This window comes from Pleurodeles waltl, chromosome 1_1 (assembly GCF_031143425.1).
Source record: "Pleurodeles waltl isolate 20211129_DDA chromosome 1_1, aPleWal1.hap1.20221129, whole genome shotgun sequence".
NCBI classification, from domain to species: Eukaryota; Metazoa; Chordata; class Amphibia; order Caudata; family Salamandridae; genus Pleurodeles; species Pleurodeles waltl.
In genome coordinates this window covers 182,415,425-182,442,917 of record NC_090436.1, presented here as the reverse complement: position 1 = coordinate 182,442,917, position 27,493 = coordinate 182,415,425, and the positions used below count along the sequence as shown (strand labels likewise).

At 44.5% G+C, this 27,493-nt stretch overlaps 1 protein-coding gene across 4 annotated transcripts in view; it reads right to left on the bottom strand.

Moving 5' to 3' along the window:
- SEC11C (SEC11 homolog C, signal peptidase complex subunit) overlaps nt 1-27,493 on the bottom strand; it is a 103,865-nt gene that overhangs the window by 31,629 nt on the left and 44,743 nt on the right. For all 4 annotated transcript variants that reach the window (XM_069220314.1, XM_069220305.1, XM_069220334.1 and 1 more), the window contains 2 exons: nt 15,535-15,684; nt 14,445-14,564 (listed from right to left, as the gene is read on the bottom strand). In XM_069220314.1, the coding sequence (XP_069076415.1) occupies nt 14,445-14,564; nt 15,535-15,684 (270 nt within the window). The remainder of the gene's footprint in view (nt 1-14,444; nt 14,565-15,534; nt 15,685-27,493) is intronic.

The window sequence follows — 27,493 nt, the reverse complement described above, 5'->3', positions numbered from 1 at the left end:
AAAATGGTTAATGCCCAAGCCCGACATGCTGGGTTCTGTGCCGGAGTATACAAGACACAATGTGTCAGAACACTTGTCAGGATGAAGAGGTTAAAATCCGGACAGACCTACATGGACTGCACCAATCTTAGCGTCTTGCACCGAGTCCCGCACTCCAGCAGAAAAAGAAAATAAAGCAAACTTTTGCATTTTGGAGGAAGCTCCGGTGGAATCAAAGTTAGGACCACATGCATCACAGAGATACATAAAAAGAGAAGAGACTCACGAGGAAGATTCGGAAGAAGGAGGGAAGATTCGGAAGAAGGAGGGAAGAGGATATGGCTTAACACCCAGAGCTGCCGAACTTGGAGAGGTGGAATACAAAATTTTCTAGCTATTGCATCAAGAATTTTCAATTCTATTAAGGACACGGAGACGATGATTATGCTTTCTCTCTCTTTACTGTAAAATTCACAGCAGCCAATGAAAAAGTTTAAAACAGTTTCCCAAGATTCCCAGTAGCCCATCACATTGTCCAATCATATATAACCCTTGTATTTAAATGTTACCACCCCCAAAGTCCTTCCTCTTTCTTTGCGGCATTTGCAATCAACAGTCTCCTCAACAAACGAATGCTGAACCAAACGAAGGAAGAAGGGAACTTAAACCTCTGCAGCATCCAAGACCTGTTCTTTGTGTCTAACGCATAGTTATCCACATCTAGGAAAAATAATATAGATAATCTCATACTAAAGGCCATTGTCATTAGAAAAAACGGGTGGGGAAATAAAACATGACAATTCTTGACATCATGGTAATAGTACATTAGTCAATAACATACAATAATCTATTACTTTTATGTAATCCAAAAAGGGTGGGATAATCCTCGCCTCCGTCCCCTTAATAGAATAGAAAATTCTTGACACAATAGCTAGAAACTTTTGTATTCTATGTCAGGACCGGAGGCTTCGGATTATGCTAGTTCAAAGCTGATCCACAATGACTGAAGCCACATCTACAATAGGTTTATGGTAAAAAAAACTTTAAAATAAGAATCGGCTGACCAGTCTGCCGCTGCAATGTCCTCTAAACGAGAACCTGTAACAAAAGTGTAAGGAAATGGCTCCCTGTTGCAGTTACCCCCCACTTTTTGCCTGATACTGATGCTGACTTGACTGAGAAGTGTGCTGGGACCCTGCTAACGAGGCCCCAGCACCAGTGTTCTTTCACCTAAAATGTACCATTGTCTCCACAATTGGCACAACCCTGGCACCCAGGTAAGTCCCTTGTAACTGGTACCACTGGTACCAAGGGCCCTGATGCCAGGGAAGGTCTCTAAGGGCTGCAGCATGTCTTATGCCACCCTAGGGACCCCTCACTCAGCACAGACACACTGCTTGCCAGCTTGGGTGTGCTGGTGGGGAGAAAATGACTAAGTTGACATGGCACTCCCTCAGGGTGCCATGCCAACCTCACACTGCCTATGGTATAGGTAAGTCACCCCTCTAACAGGCCTTACAGCCCTAAGGCTAGGTGCACTATACCACAGGTGAGGGCATAGGTGCATGAGCACTATGCCCCTACAGTGTCTAAGCAAAACCTTAGACATTGTAAGTGCAGGGTAGCCATAAGAGTATATGGTCTGGGAGTCTGTCAAAAACGAACTCCACAGCTCCATAATGGCTACACTGAATACTGGGAAGTTTAGTATCAAACTTCTCAGAATAATAAACCCACACTGATGCCAGTGTTGGATTTATTAAAAAATGCACACAGAGGGCATCTTAGAGATGCCCCCTGTATTTTACCCAATTGTTCAGTGCAGGACTGACTGGTCTGTGCCAGCCTGCTGCTGAGAGACGAGTTTCTGACCCCATGTGGTGAGGGCCTTTGTGCTCGCTGAGGACAGAAACAAAAGCCTGCTCTGGGTGGAGGTGCTTCACACCTCCCCCCTGCAGGAACTGTAACACCTAGCAGTGAGCCTCAAAGGCTCAGGCTTCGTGTTACAATGCCCCAGGGCACTCCAGCTAGTGGAGATGCCCGCCCCCCTGGACACAGCCCCCACTTTTGGCGGCAAGTCCAGGAGAGATAATGAGAAAAACAAGGAGGAGTCACTGGCCAGTCAGGACAGCCCCTAAGGTGTCCTGAGCTGAGGTGACTCTGACTTTTAGAAATCCTCCATCTTGCAGATGGAGGATTCCCCCAATAGGAATAGGGATGTGCCCCCCTCCCCTCAGGGAGGAGGCACAAAGAGGGTGTAGCCACCCTCAAGGACAGTAGCCATTGGCTACTGCCCTCCCAGACCTAAACACACCCCTAAATTTAGTATTTAGGGGCTCCCCAGAACCTAGGAAACTAGATTCCTGCAACCTAAGAAGAAGAAGACTGCTGAGCTGAAAAACCCTGCAGAGAAGACGGAGACACCAACTGCTTTGGCCCCAGCTCTACCGGCCTGTCTCCCCACTTCTAAAGACACTGCTCCAGCGACGCTTTCCCCAGGACCAGCGACCTCTGAATCCTCAGAGGACTGCCCTGCTCTAGAAGGACGAAGAAACTCCCGAGGACAGCGGCTCTGTTCACCCAAGACTGCAACTTTGTTTCAAAGAAGCAACTTCAAGACAACTGCGTTTCCCGCCGGAAGCGTGAGACTTGCTACTTTGCACCCGACGCCCCCGGCTCGATTTGCGGAGAAACAACACTTCAGGGAGGACTCCCCAGCGACTACGAGACTGTGAGTAACCAGAGTTGCCCCCCCTGAGCCCCCACAGCGACGCCTGCTGAGGGAATACCGAGGCTCCCCCTGACCGCGACTGCCTGACTCCCAGATCCCGACGCCTTGAAAAGACTCTGCACCCACAGCCCCCAGGACCTGAAGGATCGGAACTCCAGTGCAGGAGTGACCCCCAGGAGGCCCTCTCCCTTGCCCAGGTGGTGGCTACCCCGAGGAGCCCCCCCCCTTGCCTGCCTGCATTGCTGAAGAGACCCCTTGGGCTCCCATTGATTTCCATTGGAAACCCGACGTGTGTTTGCACACTGCATCCGGCCGCCCTGTACTGCTGAGGGTGTACTTTCTATGCTAACTTGTGTCCCCCCCGGTGCCCTACAAAACCCCCCTGGTCTGCCCTCCGAAGACGCGGGTACTTACCTGCTGGCAGACTGGAACCGTGGCACCCCCTTCTCCATGAAGCCTATGCGTTTTGGGCACCACTTTGAACTCTGCACCTGACCGGCCCTGAGCTGCTGGTGTGGTAACTTTGGGGTTGCTCTGAACCCCCAACGGTGGGCTACCTTGGACCCAAACTTGAACCCCGTAGGTGGTTTACTTACCTGCAAAAACTAACAAACTCTTACTCCCCCTAGGAACTGTTGAAAATTGCACTGAGTGTCTAGTTTTAAAATAGCTATATGTGATTTATGTGAAAACTGTATATGCTATTTTGCTAATTCAAAGTTCCTAAAGTACCTACCTGCAATACCTTTCATTTGAAGTATTACATGTAAATCTTGAACCTGTGGTTCTTAAAATAAACTAAGAAAATATATTTTTCTATACAAAAACCTATTGGCCTGGAATTGTCTCTGACTGTGTGTTCCTCATTTATTGCTTGTGTATGTACAACAACTGCTTAACACTACTCCTTTGATAAGCCTACTGCTCGACCACACTACCACAAAATAGAGCATTAATATTATCTCTTTTTGCCACTATCTTACCTCTAAGGGGAACCCTTGGACTCTGTGCATACTATTCCTTACTTTGAAATAGTGCATACAGAGCCAACTTCCTACAAAAAGCCTTAGAAGCCATAGCTCCTCTGATAGAATGTGCTCCAAAAATGGAGGTATCAATCCCTGCTTCATTCATCAACCATTTAACCCACCAGGCTAAGGTAGCAGAAGCTAGTGGACCAAACGTTTTTTGTAGTGAGAAAAGCAGTTGACCCTGGAGGTCTCGACAAACCTTCCCGAGTAGATGCCTCATACCCTTTCAAACATTTAACCACACACAATTTTTGATGATGAGGAAAAGCAGGATAAGAATTACATTTAGAATCAGTCTTCATTCTTCTAGAAATGGTAAAGGATATTCCAGAAGGAGTAAATACTCTACCTGCGAAATCCAAACCTCTTGCATCCGAAACCCTTCGACATGAGATGATGCAAAGCAGAGTAGTAAGCTTTGCTGCTAATTGTTTGTGGAAAAGGTCTTCGTTGCACGACCAAGCCTTCAAAAATTCTAATACCACATCAACATCCCAAAGAACAGAATATTTTGGCTTTGGAGGATTAACTAACCTGAAACCTCTTAATAGCTTACAAACTAAGGGGTGTTCTCCCACTGATTTACCATCAATATGAGGGTGTCCTGAGGATATCGCTGACCTAAAATTGTTGATTGTTCTATATGCTGAACCTTGTGTTGCTAATTCCGAAAGGAAATTCACAATTAAGCTAATGTTTGCCCCCAAGGGATCGACACTCCGTTCACTACACCAACAGGTCCATCTTCGCCAAGAAGATTCATACCGTATGTGAGTGGAGGAGGCCCAGGATTGGGACAGGAAAAACAAAGCGCTGTCTGAAACTTCTGACACCTGCCGTTTCCTGAAATTCTCCATGCCATGAGGAACAACTGCCCCATCATTATTAAGGGATGTGGTAGTCCTGCTGGGTCCAGGAGCAGGGATGGGGGATTAGGAATTCGAAGTGGCGGGCCGGATGATAGTTCCATGGCATTGAGCTTTCCAAAGCAGAGTCACCATGACTAATTCCGTTGAATGCCTCTTCACCTGTGAGAGTACTCTCGCAATCATGGAGAACGGGGGAAAGCATATAATATCCCCCTCTCCCACGATTGCAGGAAAGCATCCGATCTCATCGTCAGAGGGTCCGTCTCCAACTGAAGAAACGAGGAAGTTGTGTGTTCAGACGTGATGCAAAAAGATCGATCGAACACGGAGCCCAAATCGGATTGAGACTGGAGAACCTCTGAGGATCTAGTCTCCAGTCGCTGCCGTCCCTCAGGAAATGAGAGTTCCAGTCTGCAATCAGGTTGGACCTCCCCGGAATGTATTCCGCCAAAACTTATATCTGGTGTTGGAGATAATACTCTCAAAATTCTTTGGCTATTGACACCAGAACTTGGTATCTGGTCCCCCGCCAGATGGTTTATGTATAGTGCCTCTGAAACATTGTCCATGCGGAGCAGAATGCAACAACTTGCTTTCCGGGGGTTAGTGACCGAATCGCAAAAGATCTCACCAAAAGCTTTAGACAATTGATATTAAGAGCTTTCGATCGAGGGGTCCATCTCCCTCCGGTAGTCAATGAGCCACAACAGGCTCCCCAGCCCCAAAGGCTGGCATCTGACTTTATTACCAATTCCGGGGTAGCTGAAAATATTGCTCTGCCATTCTAGGAATCCATGTGATCCAACCACCAAGAGAGCTCCACTTTGGCTTCTTCGGAAAGTTGGATCTGCACTAAATATGTGAGACCCCTGCGAAGGTGTATGATCTTCAGGCGTTGGAGCGCCCGATAATGGGGAGGGACCGGAAAAATTGCTTGAATAGAGGCGGCTTGCAGACTGACAAGGCAAGCCAAAGTCCTCAATGATATAGCCAGAGAGGCAAGGGTTCTCCTCAACTCTTTCTTGATAGAAGATTGCTTCGAAAGGGGTAACAGAAGTTGAGCTTTTAACTAATCTACTTGAAATCCTAAGAATTCTATGTTCTGAGAAGGAGTCAGGATCGACTTTCCTAGATTGATAATAAAACCTAGGCCTTAGAGAAGATGGATCGTCCATAACAGATGTTGCATGAGAGCTTCCTTGGATTGGGCCATTATCAGGACGTCGTCTAGATAAATAATTAGATGAACACCTCTTGCTCTGAGGGATTGAACCACTGGGAGTAATAGTTTGGTAAAACACCAGGGGGCGGAGAAAGGCCAAAAGGAAGGACGGTAAACTCATAACATTGGTCTCTCCAAAAGAATTGGAAAAACCTATGATGTGGTTCGAAAATTGGAATGGCAAGGTAAGAGTCTTTGAGATCTAGTCGCACCATATAATTGTTCTCTTGCAATAAGTCTCTGAGAAGATGGATACCTTCCATCTTGAAGTGATGATAGACTATCCAAGAATTGAATGCTCTCAGATTGAGAACTAGGCGAGAACCCCCGCCTTTCTTTTGCACTAGAAAAATGGGGCTGATAAAGCCCTGAGGATGTTGAGTCGTCTGGATAATGGCATGTTTGTGAAGCAAGGCAACGATCTCTATGTCTATGAAGGAACTCTCTTCTTGGGAAAAGTGTAGAACCTGAGGTATTTTGAGTTGTTGGGGGGTTGCATAAAACTCTAATTTGAACCCTTGAACAGTTTTGCAAACCCAAGGATCTGGGGAAAGACTCTCCCAACATTTTGCACATTTTTTTTATTCTGCCCCCCACGATTATGTCTGAGAAAGGAATAACTCTCACCTGTTGTGTTGGTGCCTGAAGTGGAGGCACCGCCACGGTTACTGCCTCGGGACCCCCGGCCGTAAACTCTGCGTGCTCTGGAGGGGTAACAAATTGATGTGGCATAGGAAGAACATCTTCCTCATTGCCCATATCCTCCTGAGGCCTGTTGGAAACCCCGGGCCGGCGCTCGGCCTCTGAATCACCCAGCCCTTGGCAAAAAGGCCCAGCTAAACATCTTCTTTATGGATGTCTGTGCTTTGTCCAAAGCAGAAAAGGTGGCCACGTATTTTCCTAAAGTCTCCGAACAGCATCCCATTCGCTTACGAGCCTGCCTCATTGGGGGCTCGTTCTGCTAATTTTGGATCGATCCTAAGGAAGGACCGTCGCCTCTCAGTGGAAATTGCGCAGTTTGCATTGCCACTAAGGGATACAGCCCTCTGAGACCATTGCAAAATGGTGTCTGGGTCCAGTGGAGAGTCTGATTCTTTAGCCTGCACAGCAAGTTCAAGGTTTTTGGTAATGGGGCCAGAAATGTCCAACAATTTGTCCTGGCACCCTTTCCAGGCTCTATCCAAACCCTTCTTGGGATCCTTTGTAAATTGTTTGTTAAAAGTTGCCAGGTTCAGATCTAGTTCAGGAGTATCCACGACCTTTCCTAGGAGGGACGGGCGAGGACATTCTGAGCGTAAGGTGTTACGCATGTCACAGTCAAAACTTTTACGGATTCTATCCTGGGCGTATTGAGCAGCTACTTCAGTCCAGGGAACCCACTCAGTGGAGCGCGGGTGAATGATGGCGTTTGGGTCAAATGATAACATAACTTTTTTTGGGTTTGGTTTTCTTCCTCAACGTTGTGGGATTTACATTTGCGTTTTCCTGTATGTTTAGGATCATTTGTGAGTTCAGACATGGAGGAAAGGGAAGAATCTGACTCTGCAGTGTATAAAATGTTGGAGGATGTTCTAGGTAGCGACCCAGAAGCTTCCAAGGAAGGAAAAAGATCATGTTTGTGGTCTTTAATCACCGAAGTCGCCATCTGAGCAAGAATATCTGTCGATGAAGATGGACCCACTGAGGCTCTCTGGGCAAAGCCCACATCAGGTGCCAGATCATCCCTGGCTGTATTCACCATAGGGAGTCTTCCCCGCAATTCACGTTGGCCATATCTGAATAAAGGTCCAGTAAAAGGTTTTGAAGCCTTTATTAGAGCCTGATTCACTGAGTCCTTCACATGGGAGCCCAGGGCCACAACAAGTCTTTCCTCCATGTCATATTCCTCATTGACATTAGGATGGTCCTGATAGAAATCCTCTTCCTCAGCGCAGTACGCCATATTAATAATAAGACGACTGGAGGAGCTCAAAGGAGGGGGGGCACCCAGCAGGTTGAAAAAAGAATTCAATAGTAAATTTGTAGCTCTCACGAGGTAAATTGTGGAGGGAGGACGTGCGACCCCTAGGGCAAAGCCCTACCACGTATTTACACCCTGCTGGGCGTTCAGGGACAGAAAATAGGGAATTTTCAGTCGGACTGTGCTCCGAGGCACATTAGAAGCAGAAATAGAAAGAGGACAAGGTCCTCTAACTTCAGGTTGCCCCCTAGAGCGAGCAAAGCGCACCGAGTGCTCCGAGAAGCCCAGAGGGCAGGGAAATGTTGTTGGCTTACCGATCACGCGCGATCAGTATGAAAAAAGGTCATGCGCGATCTGAAGCGAAGTGGGACATAAAGGCAAACCGGGTTACGTCCCGCTCCACGAGAGGTGTATAGAAAAACACAATATGCATGAATATCATCAGTTAAATAAATCGACTTATCTCGTGCTGTGAGCAACAAAGAAAGAGGAAGGACTTTGGGGGTGGTGACATTTATATACAAGGGTTATATATGATTGGACAATGTGATGGACTACTGGGAATCTTGGGAAACATAGTTTTTTTGTTTTAAACATTTTCATTGGCTGCTGTGAGTTTTACAGTAAAGAGAGAGAAAGCATAATTCGAAGCCTCCGGTCCTGACATAGAATCAGGTCCAAGCCTCGGTATCAGCTCAACATCCCGTGATCCTACGCAAATCACTTAATCTCTCTGGGCCTACCAAAAAACAAGGTTTTTTAACGCGTGGTAGTAAGCTCTATATAAATGCAATTTATTTTAAATGTAAACACAGGGGTTCTCAGGGAAACAAAAGGGAGGAAGGGGTTAAGGGTGGGTGCACAGTGGGAGAATGACTCAGTGAGGGAAACAGAGATTAAACCCTAAAGAAATGCCAATTGTCTCGGAGAGAGAATGTGGCATCCCCTTCAGAGCTGCGGACTTTTGACATTGGGAAGCTGGGTTCGAGTCTCAGCTCTTCCCAGGTGTTTGAAAATATATATAAAACTTAAGCTTCAATCCAAGTAGCAGTTAATAGCGTATCATGAATCAAAGTTTGTTTACGCATACATACATAGCTACATCATTTCCCGGACCAGAGCCAAGTGCGCTGAAACAAACCAGTGGACATGGAGCAGAACACCAGCAGAAAACTAACAAACCCACCTTAGGCAAAAGAAACAAAGCAAAAATAGCCCCTGACGCAGATGTTATAATGGGACAAGTGGAAGGATACATGTACTGGAGTCGTGCTCAGTGATCGTAGACAAAGGGGGGGAAAGGTGAGACAAATAGGAAAGATTAACCACTTATAAGCAAGGATTTTTAAAGGACACTGCCATAAACTAATGAGAAGCAGTGGGCAGACTTGTAGTCCACAAAGAAGTGCATACTAAAGTATATATAAGAGGTCTTGAATGCTCGACCTAAACATGTGGGTGACAAAAAGCACAGAAGAAAAGATAGAGAAAAATTCAGATCACCCAACAAACCATAAAAGCATGAAAAATGTAAGCTATTTAAATAGAGAAACGCTGAAGGAAATCAGAACGATCAAAGAAAATATGCTCTCTTACATTTTCCCTACTATCAACTGATGAAGGTGCACCTGGATAGGTAAGGGAAACTACCAACCAGAATATATGGGATGCCCTTAATTAACTAAGTAGAGAAGAGAAAAAAGGAATATATAGAATAATGTCAATAAGCCCCTCTTGATAAAAGACTCAAACTATTACACAGCACAGAGATTAACACACCATAATTTTATGCAAGTGAATATGAGTTAGTGTCTATATCTGATATGTGTAGTATTATTACCTTTCCTAAACGAAGACCATACTAACCCGTGGGAGGGGAGAGAGAAAAGGTTCTGTGATGGGGACCGCAGGATACTTACTGTCTTCCTTACAAATCACTCTTACCATCCCTGCTCAATTTTATAATTGATATACTGTCATGCTGCTCCAGTAAAAATGTTGATTTATCATTATGGAACCTCACACACCCTATTGGGGTCAGGGTTCATCATTAGGTCGCACCTTGGTCCCTATAAACCGAGGATGGGATCAACTATTTTCAAGGAAGCACTTTGGATAATGATCTAAGCCTAACAGGGGGAGTACACATTAGCCTAGAATTCCTTTATTTTGGGTACCACTTGTATGGATAACATTGCTTAAAAATCGGGCCAATTGGGGGAGGGGCTTACTATACCAATGTCTTAAAGTTAAGTCGACATGTTTCAGCCCTTTGTCATGACTCTCACGGGGTCCCAGGCTTCCATCAGGACTCATTATGAGGCGTTGTTATTCTGTCAAAGGTCAATAGTATCTTTGTTGTCGAGTCGGTCGACTGTCAAAAATATCGAACACAGACAAAATACACCACTGTATACATTTGCCCCTCCAGTGTCTCAGCCCCGTTCACTAAATGGCAGTAATTCTTTGCTCTGTGACTTGCAGGTGCTAAAACAGAACATCTGGGTAGTGGAGCGCCATGGCACATCAAAGGAGCAACTCACCTGCTTCGTCCAATTAGTTCAAAACAACTCAGGGCAAAGTAAACGGATCCTCTGTATGTAGCTTAAGATGCAGGGACAACAGGGAAAACCATTCTGTTAGAATACTCCGTAAGGAAGACGGCTAGCATGAAGATCCCCCAGGGTAACCATAGGACTGCATCGTGTATAAATACGGCACGATCCACAGTTGTTTTACTTTATTTTGCTTTTAGGGGCCCAGAGTGAAAACGAAATGACTCAGAAGCATGGGCAATAGATAAAAAATAAATCATGCATCATGCTTTAAAATGCCATCGATAAGCTTTATGAATCTTACACAGGAACGAGATTGTAATAAACACAAAAGTGTCTTTGGAGAAATCGAGTAAAAAAATTGACAATAAAAACCAAAAGTTGGAGAATAACCTTTGGGGATTGATTTTTGTGAACGTCATTTCTTGATGTCTTCCTCCGGCTCTGATCGATTATGTGAGACACGATGATTAGAGAACAGTTTAATAAAAACTACAAACTCGAAAAAAAGCAATTTACCCAATAGAACTCTAAAAATACCTCATGATTGCTACATGTATTTTCAAACCACTTCAATATCTTTGTAAACTTAACAAAATGACAGTTTTTTAATACTTCCCTAAACCCATGGCTTTTATCGGGTCCCAAGGAATAACAGTACAAAGATACACACGTTTTTGGTGGGCGTATTTTAATTATGATCGCGTGCAGTTTGATGGGTTGATATGCATCCAGCTTTGAAATTCTGCATATGTCTGGACGCAAAAACATGAACCTAAGAGACCAGCTGACGTCTCCTTTGTCCTCCTCGCCCTCAGATCCTTCTTTGTCATTTTTTACCTTTATTTCTTTCAAAAGAAGCACGAGAGCCGAGACAATGATACAGACCTGATAACCCAGTAGAACTCAAGAAGTGCAGAAAAAGCTAAATGTTTGGGGTTTAGAATAGGTTGTCTTACAAGGACAGAAGACAAATGTTTGGAGCATCAAGCAGTTGACTGTTCAAAAGTGAGTAAAAGATGAATGGTGTCCTGATCTAGAAGCTTCCCTGCTGTGTTACTCATCTCGGATCAAACCTGTTAAAGGCCCGCTCCCTCCTTACAGGATTCAGGACCTTTACAACCAGTATAGCCCTAGGCCGAGGGCTGCAATTCTTATAACCCTAAATAAAAGGCATACCACAATATGTTAAGGAAGGGTGAGCTTTGCAAGAAACAATATTTGATTTTCAACTTAAGCACACATTTCTGCAGTGGACAAGTAATTTACTGAGCGCATTGTACAATCTGAATCCCCCGCAGACACAGATTACATGTGAAAATCACTAAACTCAATAGTGCTATTTTAGCAACCAAAGAAGGACGAAGAGCTGAGTAGGGAAACCTGGATTTAATCATCTTTGCTTCAGGATACAACAGTCTGCAGCTTTTAGAAGCAGGAAAAGCTTATGTTCAGCTCTAAAACAATGACACAAAATGAAGGTCTTGCCTCTGTAGACCACTGGTCTGCATGCTTCCGAGAGAGTCCATTGTAGTGCTCACCCAGACTCAAAAGAATTAGGTGTGCAGTCATCTCTCACCACCGACATGCGAAGAGTTGAGCTACCGACACCTTCTATTCTGCTGCACTCTAGCTCAGTACTTATAAAACAGCTCTGGACTCGCAAGCTAGCAGTCAATCTCTTGATTCCAATAATGCTCACCAAGGAGCTGCCCACAGCAGCACTTCTCGAGTCTGGTTTCAACTACCTATACTGAGATGCCACACCGTGAAGCCTGAAGATCCTTGGAGTCTCCATGCTGGGGTACAAAGGCAACCTCTAAAATGATGAAAGATGCGCTGCTTTGCAAACCGGGTTGAAAAATTGCTGGATCGGGAATTGTCCCAATAAAGGGGAAGTGCCAACACCCAGGTGAGCTAACTGAGAATCAGACAAAAGAGCTGCCTAGGAATGGAAAGCTTTTTCAGAAGTCTGCAGAAAGAATCTATTACCAGCCAGTCACTAAGGTAAGAACTAATGTGGACTGCGGAGGCAGAAATGTTGCCACTGCTATCATGATCTTGGTAAAAATATTGAGGCAAGCTCCGCGCGAAATGGAGGCTTCTGTACTAAAATACACATCACTCTGGCTACAGACCTCAGGTAATTTTGTCAGAGTTTTAAACAGAATTGTGAAAATAGGATTTGCTGAGTTCTAGAGCTGAGCTAACTTAATTATCCCATAAGCAGATGTGACAGGTCCTGTACAAGAGGAACTTGAAATGATCCTCCATATTTGGTCGAAAAGACAAAGGGTGAGAATCATGTGTGTAGTTCTGATTGGTTGCTAACATCTTGAAATTAACTCCAGCTCAGATGACCTCAGCTTTGATTTTGGAAGAAATTAAGGCATATGTTCTTATAAAATGTATTGATGCTGTTGACCAGGAAAGGTGTGAGGCCACAGCACCCTTTCAGGTATCAAGTCCTTACACCAAATTAAGATGAAAATTGGCAGCAGAAAACGTATTATTCAGAAGGTGCGCTAAATTTTAAATGCAGATTTTTGTCGGAATTAGACAGAGTGGTGCTTGGGCCAGATTTTCTGCATATTCTTCGGCACGAAGACAGGTAACTATGTACATTGTCTAGAAAGAAAGCAATGTCATTCATCTTTTTGTGATGAGTGAGTTCTCTGTCCCACATTCCCAGCGACATCATAACTGTAGCATAATCTTATGAACGTACTGACATCTCTAATAGTGAAAAAATGCTGTCCTTTTCCTTTTTACCAAACTATTGGGATAGTCTCAATGTACTGGTCAACTACAAAAAACTCATGACCATCTTCTTGAACAGAATACAAAAATACTGTTATACGAAATTCTAGATTATATTCACCTAGCTTACATCAGGATTGAATTGTCTGTTATGCACATTTTGGTTGTGTTATCCCGCTTTGTACACATATACAAATGTGACTGTTGTGGTTCTGTAGAAACCTTGGAGGACTTTCAGGTATGCTCGCTTAAGTCAGGCATCCACAAGATGTGAATAAAATATATATTAGGCGGATTGAATAAGTAGATGATGTACAAGGATTTACAACTTAGATGAGGACTTTCAATTTAGAGCATTGCACTGTGTATGGCAGCTGCATGAAAATCTAATTCAACAACTATACTTAACTTACTGCTGACTACATAAAATACAAATCGGTTTTTCTAGCCCTTTTTCAAACATCATCTCAGCTGCAGTGAACAGGCGAACTCAAAAGATCACAAAAAAAGACATCTAAAACCTATATCTAAAGTTTAGGCTGAATGTAAATGTTTGAAATACAGTTGAGGTTAGTGCTTCTTTGAATGGCAGTCGTGCTTTGTTACTGCTGGAGAGACTCCTGCACATGCACAAACATTTTCGTGTATGTCCGTACACAGACTGCGAAAATAAACTCCTTTCAAAAGTTAATAATGCCATAGATGTCATCTGTTGTAGGTGATTTTATTAACAAGGCGCACACTCACCGGTCAGCCCTGTGGAAGAGGGCGACAGGAAAAGTCTTAACGATTTTTGCAGAAATGAGAGGCCACTGACTTGTCGTTTGCCTGATGGAGCCCCAAGGAATATACATTTGAATCAAACACACGAAGAACTAAATGAACCTAATGAGGTTTGCTTTTTAGGTCATGAAAAACCTACTTGTACCTCAGTGACTGCAATTCACATTTGAGAAGTATGAAATTCGACTATATGCCTTTCTCAATTTGCAATTCTTACAACTTACTGAAATTACCTCACCTGGCTAGGCATGAAGAGAAAAATCCTTATAGGTTCCATCGATCTCCTGGACATTAACAAGGTCAACCATGATCAGATGGAGAAAGGTGGGGGCAATCACAGAGTGGAGAATGAAGTTGCATAACACTGCTTTATTTGCAATGCATGTCATGGTACTGATAAGGCCGTACTTATTTTGAGATTCAGGTGTTGCCTTTTTACTGTAATCTAGGAATGAATGTCCGTAATATTTTCTTTTCTAGTTTAAATTCGGATTTGTTTTACGTGTAATAACAGTAAGCAAATTCAATAAATATATTTAAAATACATATCTTACCCTCTGGCTCTTCCAACAACATCCTTTTTTTCAAGCCAGTTTTGACCATCCATGTACAAGCCACGGTCATCAACATCATTGTTATCACCTTTTGTAAGAAACTTAATGTCACCATTCTCTCTAGAAGGGACAAAAATTCAAATTTATTAGCACACCATCACACATCATCAACTTAATTTGTAGTGGCACTTCTACTGGCTAAACGGTGCATTTCTATGTTGTGGGATAGCATTAGGAGACCCACCACAGCTGACTGATTACGTGATCTCATTACTTGTGACACAACAAGTGAACTCTACGCCTCTTTTCTCCCTCCTACATCCAGACCCAATGACATTTGGACTCCTCTTTGCTCATATTTACTGAATCATTAACCGCTTGACTCCGCTGTCAATATGCCCGACCCATGATCTTTTTACCAATTACATAACCCATGCTTTGCACTCCATTACTGAATTGTGCATGTAGCTTGGATGCAGTCTCTCTCCTTCAGGTTGCACCGAGTTAAATATTACAGATTGCGGCTCTGTATGTTGTACTTTTAGGAAAATGCAAATAAAAACATTGTAAAAAAATATATAATTTGTAGCAGTGTACAATGACAGAAACAGTGCTCTGGGTGAATTACTACATATCTCTAAGTTTTTAAATATTGGAAAATGTAACGAAAATCTGAAACTGTGAAAGAACAGAACAATACTTTGACTTCAATTAAACCACAGACAGTTCATAACGTTTATCTAGAAAGAACCACAATTACAAGATGGGCATGTTGTGGCTGAAAAAGACAGTGTACAAGAATGTCTATATAGCCAAGGAAACTGTACTTCTTAATCCTAAAACTGAAATCCTACAGAAAATAAAATGGTAGGGTGTTAAGACTAACTACCAGCCATTAAAATCAAATCTCCTATTGAATTCCAAGATACTACATCTCTCATTTTGCGACTGATTAAGCCCCTGTGACTTCCACCCAACTTGAAGTGAGATTTCTGCGTTATGCTCCTCAATAACAGACATTGTTTGTGCTGAATATTTTTTGAATCAATATCCGATCACAATGTAAAATTTCAAACAAAGAACAAATTACTTTTCATGAACTTTGATGACTCTGTGAACTATTGGAATATCTCTGCCTTCCACTTTGAATACCACGATTTCACCGGCTCGGATAGCATCATCCTGGAAATTTGTTAAGAACAACAGGTCTCCCCTGTGAAATGCTGGCTCCATGCTGCCACTGTTGACCAAAAAAAGCAAAATTAATTATTAGAGAAAATGAGAGAACAATATCCAGTAGTATTCAAATTGTAAAACGCAAGGAAAGGTTATCAAAATAGGGAATTATTTAACAAAGAAAAAGGCTATTAACACAAGGATGCATTGTGAATTAAACGAAGTCCATCAACACAATCAAAGTATACCCATCAAAAAGTAGGTTTACTAACCATTCTTTGCATTAAATATGAAGTTAAAAGTATAGATGCCTTATTAGAACATTGAAATGTGAGAGCTCTATTGAAGATAATAGAGCAACAAGCTGCCTATGTGAACTGGTATAGGCTCACTGTTCTCAACATTTCAGTGTACTAATAAACAGCCACTGCATTTCTCTCTTCTGCTTTTCCAAAATAAATGGAGTGGGCAAAGAAAATCGAAAGGCAGAGATTGTGCTGCAGAGAATGCCAGAGCCTTCACCCTATCTTCTCCCTAGCTCCAAGTCACAGGAGCCTCAGAGGGAGGGATACTGCTGCTGGCCTTCTGGGTCTCCTTGGCCTAGCTGAACGAAAAAAAAGCAGATTAGCCAAGCTGGTGAGAACCAGGTTCTGACTTCAACTCTTTTTCACAGCTCTTGCTGTGAAAGTTTAACAGCTAATCAACCAAAGAACTAGGGGACGGGAGTTTTTCTACCCTGTCCTCATCCTCCCTCACCATAGACAACTCACACACTAAATGGAGGACCCACCTGGGTTAAATCTACCTAAGTTTTCGATCCTATTTAAAAAAATCTGGAAGTCCACCTAGGTTTGAAAAGTTGCCCTCACCTACTACCTACTAAGTAGTGGCATGCTTCATCATACAGCATGCTACTACGCCCAGGTGCCAACAAACACACTGGGGCAGTTAGCCTGGCTGATGAAGGTTGATATCCTGAAACCGGTTCTAGGATGCTTGTGTCTGGTCCAGGAAGGATGTGGCCTGGCAGTTCGGGCAGGACTGTTCCCATGGGGAACAGGGTCAAGACCGATTTGCATATGGGTAGGTTCAAACTAGGGTGGCATTGTGAGCAAAAGAACAATGGATTAAACCCTGATCTGTGACGTGGGGGGTCGGGGGGGGGGGGTGACTGTTTGGATTGTTCAGCATTCCGTTCATCATCCTTTTGTGTTGCTAGAGTTGCCCTAAGTGGGAAGGGTATGCCCAGACATGGGTCCATTGCTCACTGTGCCAATGGATTCAAGTTAGCCTGGCTGAAGAAGGGTGATGCCCTGAAACCAGTTCTAGGATGCTTGTTTCTGGTCCAGGGAGGACCTGGCCTGGCAGTTCAGGAACAGGGTGAAGACTGATTTGCATATGGCGTTCAGCCCATCATCCTTTTGTGTTGCTAAAGTTACCCAAAGGGACCACCACCCTTGGAGGGGGGGGACTAATGAAGGACTTCAATGCACCACCTCAGCCCGAACAGACTGCTCTGGTCCCCCCCGACAGACCACCAGAGTCCTGGATAGATTCCCTGGGGTTGTGTGATGCGTGGAGAATATGGCATGCCAATGACAAAACAAACACACACACACACACACACACACACACACACATCAGCCTTAATCAAAACCCTCTCACAGATTCATCTCCTTCTTCCAGCTACCTACATGCTGCACACAATGGCAGCACACATACTTCCTAGAGGCATTTTCGATCATTCCCCAGTGACCATTAGTATTGGGGTGCCGGTTCCGTCTAGAAGACCTATGTGGCAGCTTAAAGCCTTGTGTCTCATGGATGAGCAGTGTCAGGAGCATATCCAAACCGAAGTCGAAATGTACTTCAAGATCAATTTGAGGTCGGTAGCCTCTCCTGGGACGCTTTGAGTAGCTGTTAAAGCTATGATTAGGGGGTTCGCCAATTCCTATCTCCGCAGCGTGGATAGCCTCAAGAGAGAGGAGCTGGTCCATATGGAAACCGGAGTACTGAAGCCAGAAAAAAAACTGTTCTGAGGAAGCCCCGAAGGGGGTTCAAATGCAACTCAAAATCGACAAAGTCTCTCTGCACCAGCTGGCATAGGATGAGGCCCGCCAGTGTTGGGAAGCGCTAATCCAGAAGGTGGATGAATACAGCAATAAAAATGAAAAACTCCTTTACTGGTTAGCTACGGGTGCATGCAGTTAAGGATAATTCCCGGCATCAGGAATGCAACAGGACATTATGCCACCAGCAAGGAGTATACAGCAGAGGTAGTCACTGTCTATAATCAGGCACTGTATTGCTTACCACCCTTAACCCAAGTCGGAGAGCACAACCCGCTTCTTAAGGACACACCCCTGTCTAGACTCACGGTGCTTCTGAGAGCTGACTTGATTACCCCTATCAGGGCAAACGGGATGAGGGGGCCATACACCTGTAGGACCCTGGGATTTGATGGCTTCCCTACTAAATACTACAAGTGTTTTCGATTCAAGCTCACACTCCATTTGGTGAAACTTTACGCTGAAGAAAAACAGTGGGGTTTCTTTCATTCAGAGCTAGATGTAGCCAGTACAGTGGTCCTCCCAAGCAAGGGCAGCCCACCGGCACCTGTACCTCTTATCATCCCATCTTGCTGATAAATGCAGAACTTAAGGTTTTTGCCAAAATCATGGCCAATAGGCTGCAGCACGTACTGTCCCACCTCACTCATGTTGATCAATGTGGCTGTACACCCAATCGGGGCTCCGACTTGTCAATGGGGTGCTCACTTGCCACCACAAGTAGAGTGATCCTTGTGCGCTCTTGTTCGTTGATTTTGAGAAGCATCTGACATGGAGGACTGGTCCTATTTGGATCAAGTTCTGCATTATAAGGGGTCAGCCTAAGACCTGCCTGACTTCTTTACACAAAGCTCTCTGCATAGGTCCTTTCCAATACACACAGGCACACCGCAGAGATGCCCACTCTGTGCCCTTCTCTTTGCCTTGGCGATAGAACCTTTGGTCCAAATTACTTGCAGTGACGCCGAGGTGTGGGGGTGGAGAGTGCTGATGACCAGATTGCACTGTATGCTGATGACTTGCTCCTCTTCCTGTCACATCTGCAGCTGTCAGGCCCTTCATATTTTGGGGTCTTCAAAGAGGTACCAGGCCTCTGTATGAAATGGCAAACGTCTCTCCTGGTCCCACTAAAGGGGGATTTGAAGTAGCGAGGTGACTGAACACTATCCCAATCCAAAGTCTGAACTTTAAATATTTTGGGGTCTAAATAGCGATCCTGCCGGAACTTACACACACTCTCAACTTGACTCCCCTACTTGCAGACAACAAGGAGTGCGCTGCAGTCCTGGTCCCCTCCCACTGAACACCCTGAGCAGGGTGGCCCTCTTTAAGATGATGTTGCTTCCCAAACATCTCTATACCCTGCAAAACTTCTAACTCCCAATCCCCATTCTTCGTTCAAACTACTTAGGTGGTCATTTTGACTTTGGCGGTAAAAGCCGCCTACCACTGCGGTGATGGCCGCCAAAATGCCACCACTGCGGCTACCATCCGTCTACCATATTATAAGCACTGCCAGACTTTCACCACAAGAAGGGCAGAAATCCGGCAGTGTCTATGGTGGCAGGGTGGCGCTGCCACCACCAGCACCGCCACACCAGTAGAATGCCGCCAGCCATATCATCACCTGTGATACAGCCTGGCGGTGTTCTGCTGGCGGGACGCTGCTGGCGGTAGCAGTGCCCCATCATGTCCCCTGCCGGAAGACCTCCTCGACAAAGGTAAGTTGGGCTTCCGACAATGTTGGGGGGGGAGGGAGGGGGAGGGGGTTTTAGGGTGGGGGGTGTTGAGTTTGTGCATGAATGTGTGAGTGTGTGAATGAGTCTGTGTGTTGTGTTGTTTGCGTGGTTGTGTGCGTGTGAGTGAATGCGTGTAAGAAAGGTGAAGAGAGTACGTGTCTGCATGTCAGTGTGATTGTGGGCAAGAATGTGTGCGAGCATGTCTGAAAGTATGCGTGTATGCTAGTGTGAGCAATTGGGGGGTGGGGTGTGTGTGTTTGGATGGTGGGTGTGTGTGTTTGGATGGGGGTGGGGGGTGTATGTGCATGTTGGGGGTTAGTGTGTGTATGGGGGTGGGGCTTTGGCTGGAGGGAGGTGGGGGAGTGTCAGGTGTGTGTTGTGGGGGGTGGGGGAGCCACCTACTGGTGACATGGAAGGAATTCCCTGTCAAGGGTAGAGCCTACCGCCATGGTGGTAGGCAGGCTCATAATACCGCCGGCGGTACTGTGCCAGTCGCCGGACTAGAGATTGATATCTCCGGCCCGGTGGGTCATACTGCCATGGCAGGACGAGTAGAGAAGTGGCGTTCTGGCTGCAGCTATCCTGCCATTCTCACAATGTTCCGGTATGTACCGCCAGCCTGTTGGCGGTACTACCGCCAAAATTACACTCACCGCTGGGGTCATAATGACCTCCTTAATGTATTACACCAGACCTTCCTCTGGTGTGGGAGTGCCATCAAGCGACTTTTGATGTGGCAGGATGGGGTTGGCTGATGTCAAACTTTATTCGTGGGCGTTGAAGTTCCCAGTCGTTAACGACTGGATGAGTGTGGGATGGAATGACCCAGGATAAAGTGTGGAATTGGTCTTACTAGGTCTGGGCAGGATCCTAAGGGAACCTGCATGGGAGCACCATTCCTGCTCACATGCTTGAGCCCACAAAAGCTGTGCTATTTTGCTGGCAGGCGGCGCTCTAGTTCACAAATTGGGACCATACATTTATGCAAAAGACCCCTTATGCCGCAGACACTGGCTGCACCATATTACCCAGCTGGAGGGCAGTACATACAGCTGGGACAAGATCGGTATCAAGTCCTTGGCGTCGTTTGGAATGGAGCCTACATGAAGTCCTTTGCCAAACTACAGACAAATTTTCACCTTGAACATACCCAGTGTCATAAGTGCGTGTAGATCACCCATCCACAGCTCAGGTCTCTCAGACTTACCCATATTCAGTCCACTGGAGGCATGCATGCTAATGGGCAGCAATGTCCACAGCAAAGTGTCTTAAATATATTGCTCACTCAAACAACGCCCCAACACATTTGGAACTCTGAACCAAAAATGGGATTTGTGGCTTGGGGGACCTAGACAATGCAGATTGGAGAGACATGCGCATGGCCCCATAGCCATATAATCCAGACTGAGACATAGTCAAATTAACTACTTGCACATGACATACCTCACCCCTGCCACCTCTGGAGGCTGGAGGAATCCCTTAGCCCCAATGCTTTAGATGCACCCACCCTGAAGCAACCTTCTTGGACGTAGTCTGGTAGAGCCCTAACATTGTGCCATACGCGGGTACCACAGTGACCAGAGTGGGACTTTTGGAAATCCTTGAAGATGTGGAAGGTAATAGGGGCAAGCAGGCATTGATAGATGTCCTTCTTAAGTGCAAATGGAGCTTCCAAATTCCACCTACAATTTCAGAGTGGCAAAAGGGAATGGACTGGTGCTGCAACATAGAAGGGACCACCTACAGGGTTGCTCACAGAAATATTACCAGGTGTGGGGAAATAGTGAGACCACTATGAACTGCAAAATGCCACCTGAATCCACAGGGCCTGGGCAGACTACTCTGCAGCTGTTACTGCAACACTGGGGAGGAAGGATGACCGGTGGCAGAGGCTACGGGGTATGCACAACTATGAGAATTCAAATACAATTTGTTTATTAAAAAATATATAGTATCTAGAATTTCAAAGCCATTTTGAAGACCCCAAAGCTCACTTTAAAATGTAGGCACTCACTATGTGGTTAAAGAATGGAACAAGGACATTAACTCTGACTATCTAGGGATACAACAGACCCAAACCAAGAATTGGATTCATATGAGACAATGAAAATCCATTTGCTGCCTCCCGATGGGTCAGTTCAATAAGCCACCTGAAGGTTTTTCAATTATGATGACAAAAACGTGTGCAATGCCAAATCACTGTTATGTGCACTTTATTGTGTACATAGTATAGGGACCTAGTAAGTCTACATCTTTGTCAACATGTTCCTGAAACCACTCTTCTAGTTGGCAGGCTCCAATGCAAGGTGCACTGATGGTACTTGGTCTAATCATCATGACCATTTATTTTGAAGAAGATAAATGGATTTGTTAAATATATTTGGACTAAAACACCATCTCTTGCACAGCCAGGTCGAAACATAGGCCTGGTCATTACATTGTGCCCATCAATGGCTGTTTTTGGAACAATTCCAAAATGATGTATGAATTCTTCATTTTAACTATCTGGAATGGGCTGCTCCTTCTGACATTACAGTCTCATAAAATAGCAAAATTGGTGAAGCCTACTTCACTACATGCTGAATAACGGCACGGAGTAATATATAGATGTAATGTTTCCTCCCAAGCTGTGTTCAGTCTTGTTTTATATTTGGTCTTTCTTGGTGAGCCACCAAATAGCAGTCTGGGCCATATGAACAACCTGGTGTATGCAATGCTGGGGCCCATACCATGAACACTTACATGTATTTTATTTGCCCCATTTGCCCTTTTTTTCGCATCCTTGAGGACACACTGGCTCAGTCACAGATTCTTAACTCACATGGGCCTGAGTAATTGCCACATTTTGCTCAGTGAGACACCCTAACTTTGATAGGTATTACTAGATGTGGGTTGAATGCTCACTGTGCCTCTGGTCTTGAGATGCACTTCACCAACGAGGGCCAAAAAATGGCAGAACCAGCAAGGGCCTGCTTGTGTTCCTAGTAGAGAGGACCTGGCCTGAATGTTCAGACTTTCTATTGGAGAACGAGAAAGGGTGGTTTTCAAATGGCTGGTCACTGTTTCAGGTAATATAGGAGACACAATGATGTACTGGAACATGGCTCTCTGTTAGACAGCATTTAAGGGGCCACAGGGTAGACAGTCGCTACTGGTTGCCCAACCATGGTAGTTGAGGTCATTACCCATTGGTGTCCTGGGGCCAGTCTTATTATAGTTCTGTAAACTTGGCCATGTAAATACTTGCCACCCTTGACTCTCAGAGTAGCCATCAAGCAGTCCAAGGTTTCTCAGAGAGGAAGAGTGCGGGCACAAGCTCAGAACTACCGAACTGACAATAATCAACCAACAGACAGTAACTCAGCATCCAACCCAGTACCTGTCTTTTTGTAAAAGAAAGTACTCCTAATCCAACAGCAGAACTAAATTCCAGACTCTCTTTACTTTTCAACACAACAGTCATAATAACAAGCTACAAGTCCACAAACACAACATAAAGCCACAAACGTGATCAATCCAACCAATAATAAAAGTACTGTACAGTCATACAGAATAAGGATATTGCAAGTCAACGAGTTCCATAACTATATAGAGAAAGGAGGCTGAAGGTCAAGTTCCTTTAGAAGGTTATGAAACTCCGAGGTGACTTGCAATATCTTTATCATGTATGTCAGAGGGTACTTAATCCCAAATAATATATGGTAAAGCCATCATTTTCCCACAAACCACTTAAACCTTAGTGAGCACCTCTTTCATATGAAAAAGCAAGCATGCTTGCAAACAGGAAGAATAAAAATAAAACCTCTAATGCAAAATTACACACAACAAAAAGCTGTTAGACATTTGCTGCCAACAGATATTAGAAACAGGTCAATACAAGTCAGTTAAAAAAATAAAAAACTGTGGTAGCTCGGAATGAGTAGAAACATGCAGGATGATTCTAGTTTTCCTCTATCTGAGGACTGCAAAAAATAAACATCCTTGAAAGGGTTTTTTAGTTAAAGGCCAACTCATGTCTAACTGACCCAAAAGCATTTACGACTTCAGCCCACAAGACCCTGGCGCACACACTTCAAGCCTTCAAACAGATTGCAGACTGATTAGATAATAGGTTCATAATCAAACTAGCCCAGAGCATACAGGTGCTTAGTTAAACAATGGCTGCAGGGCTGAGGTGTAGTCTGTAGTGTTTTTCTCCCTTTTGCAACAGTAAATACTGTCTTTGGATTGCCAGGAAGAGTCTGCGTGGTTATTTGAGTTGGGAGCATTTTGTCCACCCCATAACAGCTGGCCCGGAAGACCACCTACCCTCGCTGCAGAGAGACCAGTGCGCACATTTTGATGAGGTAAGCAGAAGTCGTGTTTAAACTGAAGTTCTGCTTGTGCACGGGGATGGGAAGGATCACTTTTTAATGTGATGATCACGATACTGGTTTACAAATTAGCGTGTTCTTCTTGGCAAGGTTAAATGCATATGTAAATATAAGATTTAAGGTAGTAAGAGATAGAAGAGTACTGCATACAAATTTATATGTTCATGGAGGACTGTGTACATGTGTTGCACAATTAACAAAACCCCTACATAATTAGTTAACCTGTGATTCCCAACAACGCGTTTGAAGTGGCCTACGTGGCAAATCTGAAATCAGAAGGTGGTGATATGTGTTCGATTTGACACTGAGGGACAGCTGAAAACTTTACCTCCCATTAAAATCTGAACATTCAAATTCCCAATCCTCGACCTAATGTCTGGCAATCTTTGCGTGGTTTCTAAAATGCACGTTCTGAAAAGAATCTCCTAGAGATTAAATTAATGCCCTAGAATAGAATTTTGTGTTGTAGTTTTTGTGTGACAGATGGTGATCGAGTGCTTATTTGAATGGAATGTGGCCACAAGTATGATGTTGTACATTATTGTATAATGTGCAAACTGTTGGTTTCAATATTCACTGCATGAAAAGAAAGGTTTACAGTGTAATGTGCCCTGTAGAATTGGTGAAGCAAAGTTATAAGTTAAATTTACAATTTAGTACTCTAAGTAGAAAAACTGACGAAACAGCACAACTATAAAATTAGTGCAAGATTATTTAATCTGGCAGCAGGACAAATAAAAGATAAGCATTAAACATGCCTGATTATGGCAATCCCCTTAGAGGATTTGCAGAAGGTATTCGCCAGTGACAAGAAGAAATTACAAAAGTATAGTCTAGAGTGGTTTAAAGCCATCCAAAGACATAGTATCCTTGGCCAAAAGATAGAACGTTCAACAATAGGATAATTGAGCCTATTGTCACCTCCGAAGTAAATACGGGAGCCAAGGAAAAGAGAAGTCTCTGTAGCCTTATGGAGAATATTTTGTGAGAAGTCAAAAGACTCCTCATAAGGAAATACATTTGATACCCCATCTGTTCCCCCACCCCCATATGACTATGAGCACTGCGGCCACAACGCCTAGCATCTACTGACTAGTGCAGCTGCAAGAAGTAACAGTAGAGTTTGAGAACCCTGAAATTGGAACCCCTTTGCACTCCCCGACAGTGACCCCTGAAGGTAACCCAACAAATACCGAAGTCAAAGAAGGCAAGCATTCCTAGGCAGAAAACTATGATAGGGGACCCCCATTTTTCAGCGCAATTAGAGGCACATTTCATATTGCATCTAGATCCAACCTTCCCCCAGCAGGATAGGAGAAAAGAACAGAGTTTAGGGAATAGTGATGAACAATCACATATTTCATCAGCAATGTTGAGGTTGCTTCAGAAAAGAGATACTACAGGTAGATTAATTAGAGAACAGGTGTCCACCCCACAGCAAAGGGACATAAGGAATGCAGGGTGGAGCACTATGTACACAGGACTATAGAAACTACAAGACAGCCATTACCTCAAGGAAGGGAGCAGGAGCAAAGAAGGATTGGAAGTAGTCAGCCCCCTTGGCAGAAGAAGGGGGGTATTGTAGTCTCACCAAAGAGTGTGCAGGACTGGCTATCACACAAAGAGTGTAGGAGAGAGACAAATGAAGTAAGGAGCGTGGGGTATGATGATAACTTTACAGGCCAAACTCAGAGACGTTTTGAGAAATTAATGGACCGGATAGAATACGTACACCAGCGTGTGGAGAACATGGGAGAACTGCTTCAAACCCAAGAAGTTAGTCACCCTACTTATGATATCGAAGAGAGACCACTCATTGACTTAGACTACACAAGGGGGGCGTGGAGACTGCCTAAACTAAATGATGCAAGAGACAGAGAGCAAGATGTGCTCCCTAGAAGTAAAAAAAACCTGAGCTACAGAGTTTGAGCAGTTACAAACCCAAAGCACCCATGGCCAGCCAGACCCCAGAATGGGATCCAACGAGGTTAGAAGACGGGTGACATGCCACAACAGACCAGCACAGCAGATGAGTGCCCAAGCAAATTTGCTCGAACCTCACTCCCAGTGACACGGTCATTGAAGGCGAAAATAGCTGGCACACCGTTGACCCACATGACATGACGGATACTGAAGATTGCATTCTGTAAGGTGAGGATGATCCAGATTAAGAGTACCCTTACATGAGGAAATGTCTCCGTATATGGCAGAAGTACGCCAGACAGCACCATCCCAAACGTGCCACTGCCACTTTGAATCAGATGCCCCTGATACGTAAGAATCCTAGGGCACCACAATATGTTCTTTGGCCACAAATAGACAAGGAAAATCTCAGAAAACAGTAACCACTGCTTACAGAGGGAGGAGGGAAATGGATCAGGGCATTTGAAAAACAAACTGCAGATATCACCCTGGCAGAAGGTGATGTAAATAGCCTGCTTAGTTTCCTCACAGGAGATGAAACATGCACAGTATTTCCAAAGGTTGGAGTTAAAAATATGACCCTCACTGATACCAGGTGTGATGGGTCTCTATTTAATCTGGCCAGATCTGTAGTGTGGGATCAGCTGAGGAAAATGTACCCCAATAGACCAGACATCGGATCTCTCATGACTCAGTCAGTGAAACCAAATAAGGATCCTGCGCAATACATCAAAAAGATGAAAGTAAAATGAACCCAGGAAGTAAGTCAGGGCTGGGAAGTGACAGGAGGTAATGCAGAACTATTTTATAATGTTGTCAAGAAAGGGTTGCCCGCTGACGTGTAGAACAGCTTAAATAACATAGTAGCACTGGAGGCCAAGCCCTGGACCGAAATTCAAGCACACAATACATTTTTGCAAGAAATAGCAAGAGAAAGAAAAAGGCAGGCAGGAAGTAGCAGAGAAAGCAGCAGCCAAGTTTGTGCAACAGATATGAATGAAGAAGGAGCAATGGAAGGAGCTTGTAGTGGCAGCTGCCACTTAAATGACTGCAATGTCTGTGAGAACAGTCCAAGAGGCCACTCTACGACAGTACCTGCAACAGCAGAATGATGTAAGGACACAGGGAAGTAACTGAGGAGGACGAGGAGGAGTAGGAAGAGGTAGGATGGGTCCTCCAAGAAAGGATCAGACATATTATTGTCAGAGGTTTGGGCATCTGATTAAAGACTGCAATATGAAGAGATGGGATGAGCAAGATGGACGAATGAAAACTTATGGTTAACCAGGAAATATGACAGTACATCCACAGCAAAGTCCACAAATACCATATGTGCCTCAGACACCCTCACAAAATGTGCAGCTGCCAGCAATGCCCCTAGCGCAGCAGTGACTGCCTAGGAAAGTGACAAGCACACTCTCGGGAGAGCCTGCTCCAAAGTGGACATGGAGAGGAGGTGTAGGTATGAGGGGAGGAAATCCTTTCCAGGTGAACCCTGTGGGAGAATATATACAATGAGAATTCCCACAGAATATTTATGTGTGTCCAGTCTTGTCAGTAATGCACAGGCCAGACGAGGAACCTACTGTGACGGTAGCCATGAATGACAAGAGGTATGCATTCCTCATAGATACCGGAGCAACAAAATCATATATTAGAGAGGAAGGCCTTTCCATTTCCAACAGATCCATGGACACACAGGGATTCTCTGGATACGTTATAAGGGTCCCATTCACCAAACTATTGGAAATGGAAGTAAGGGGGTGGCA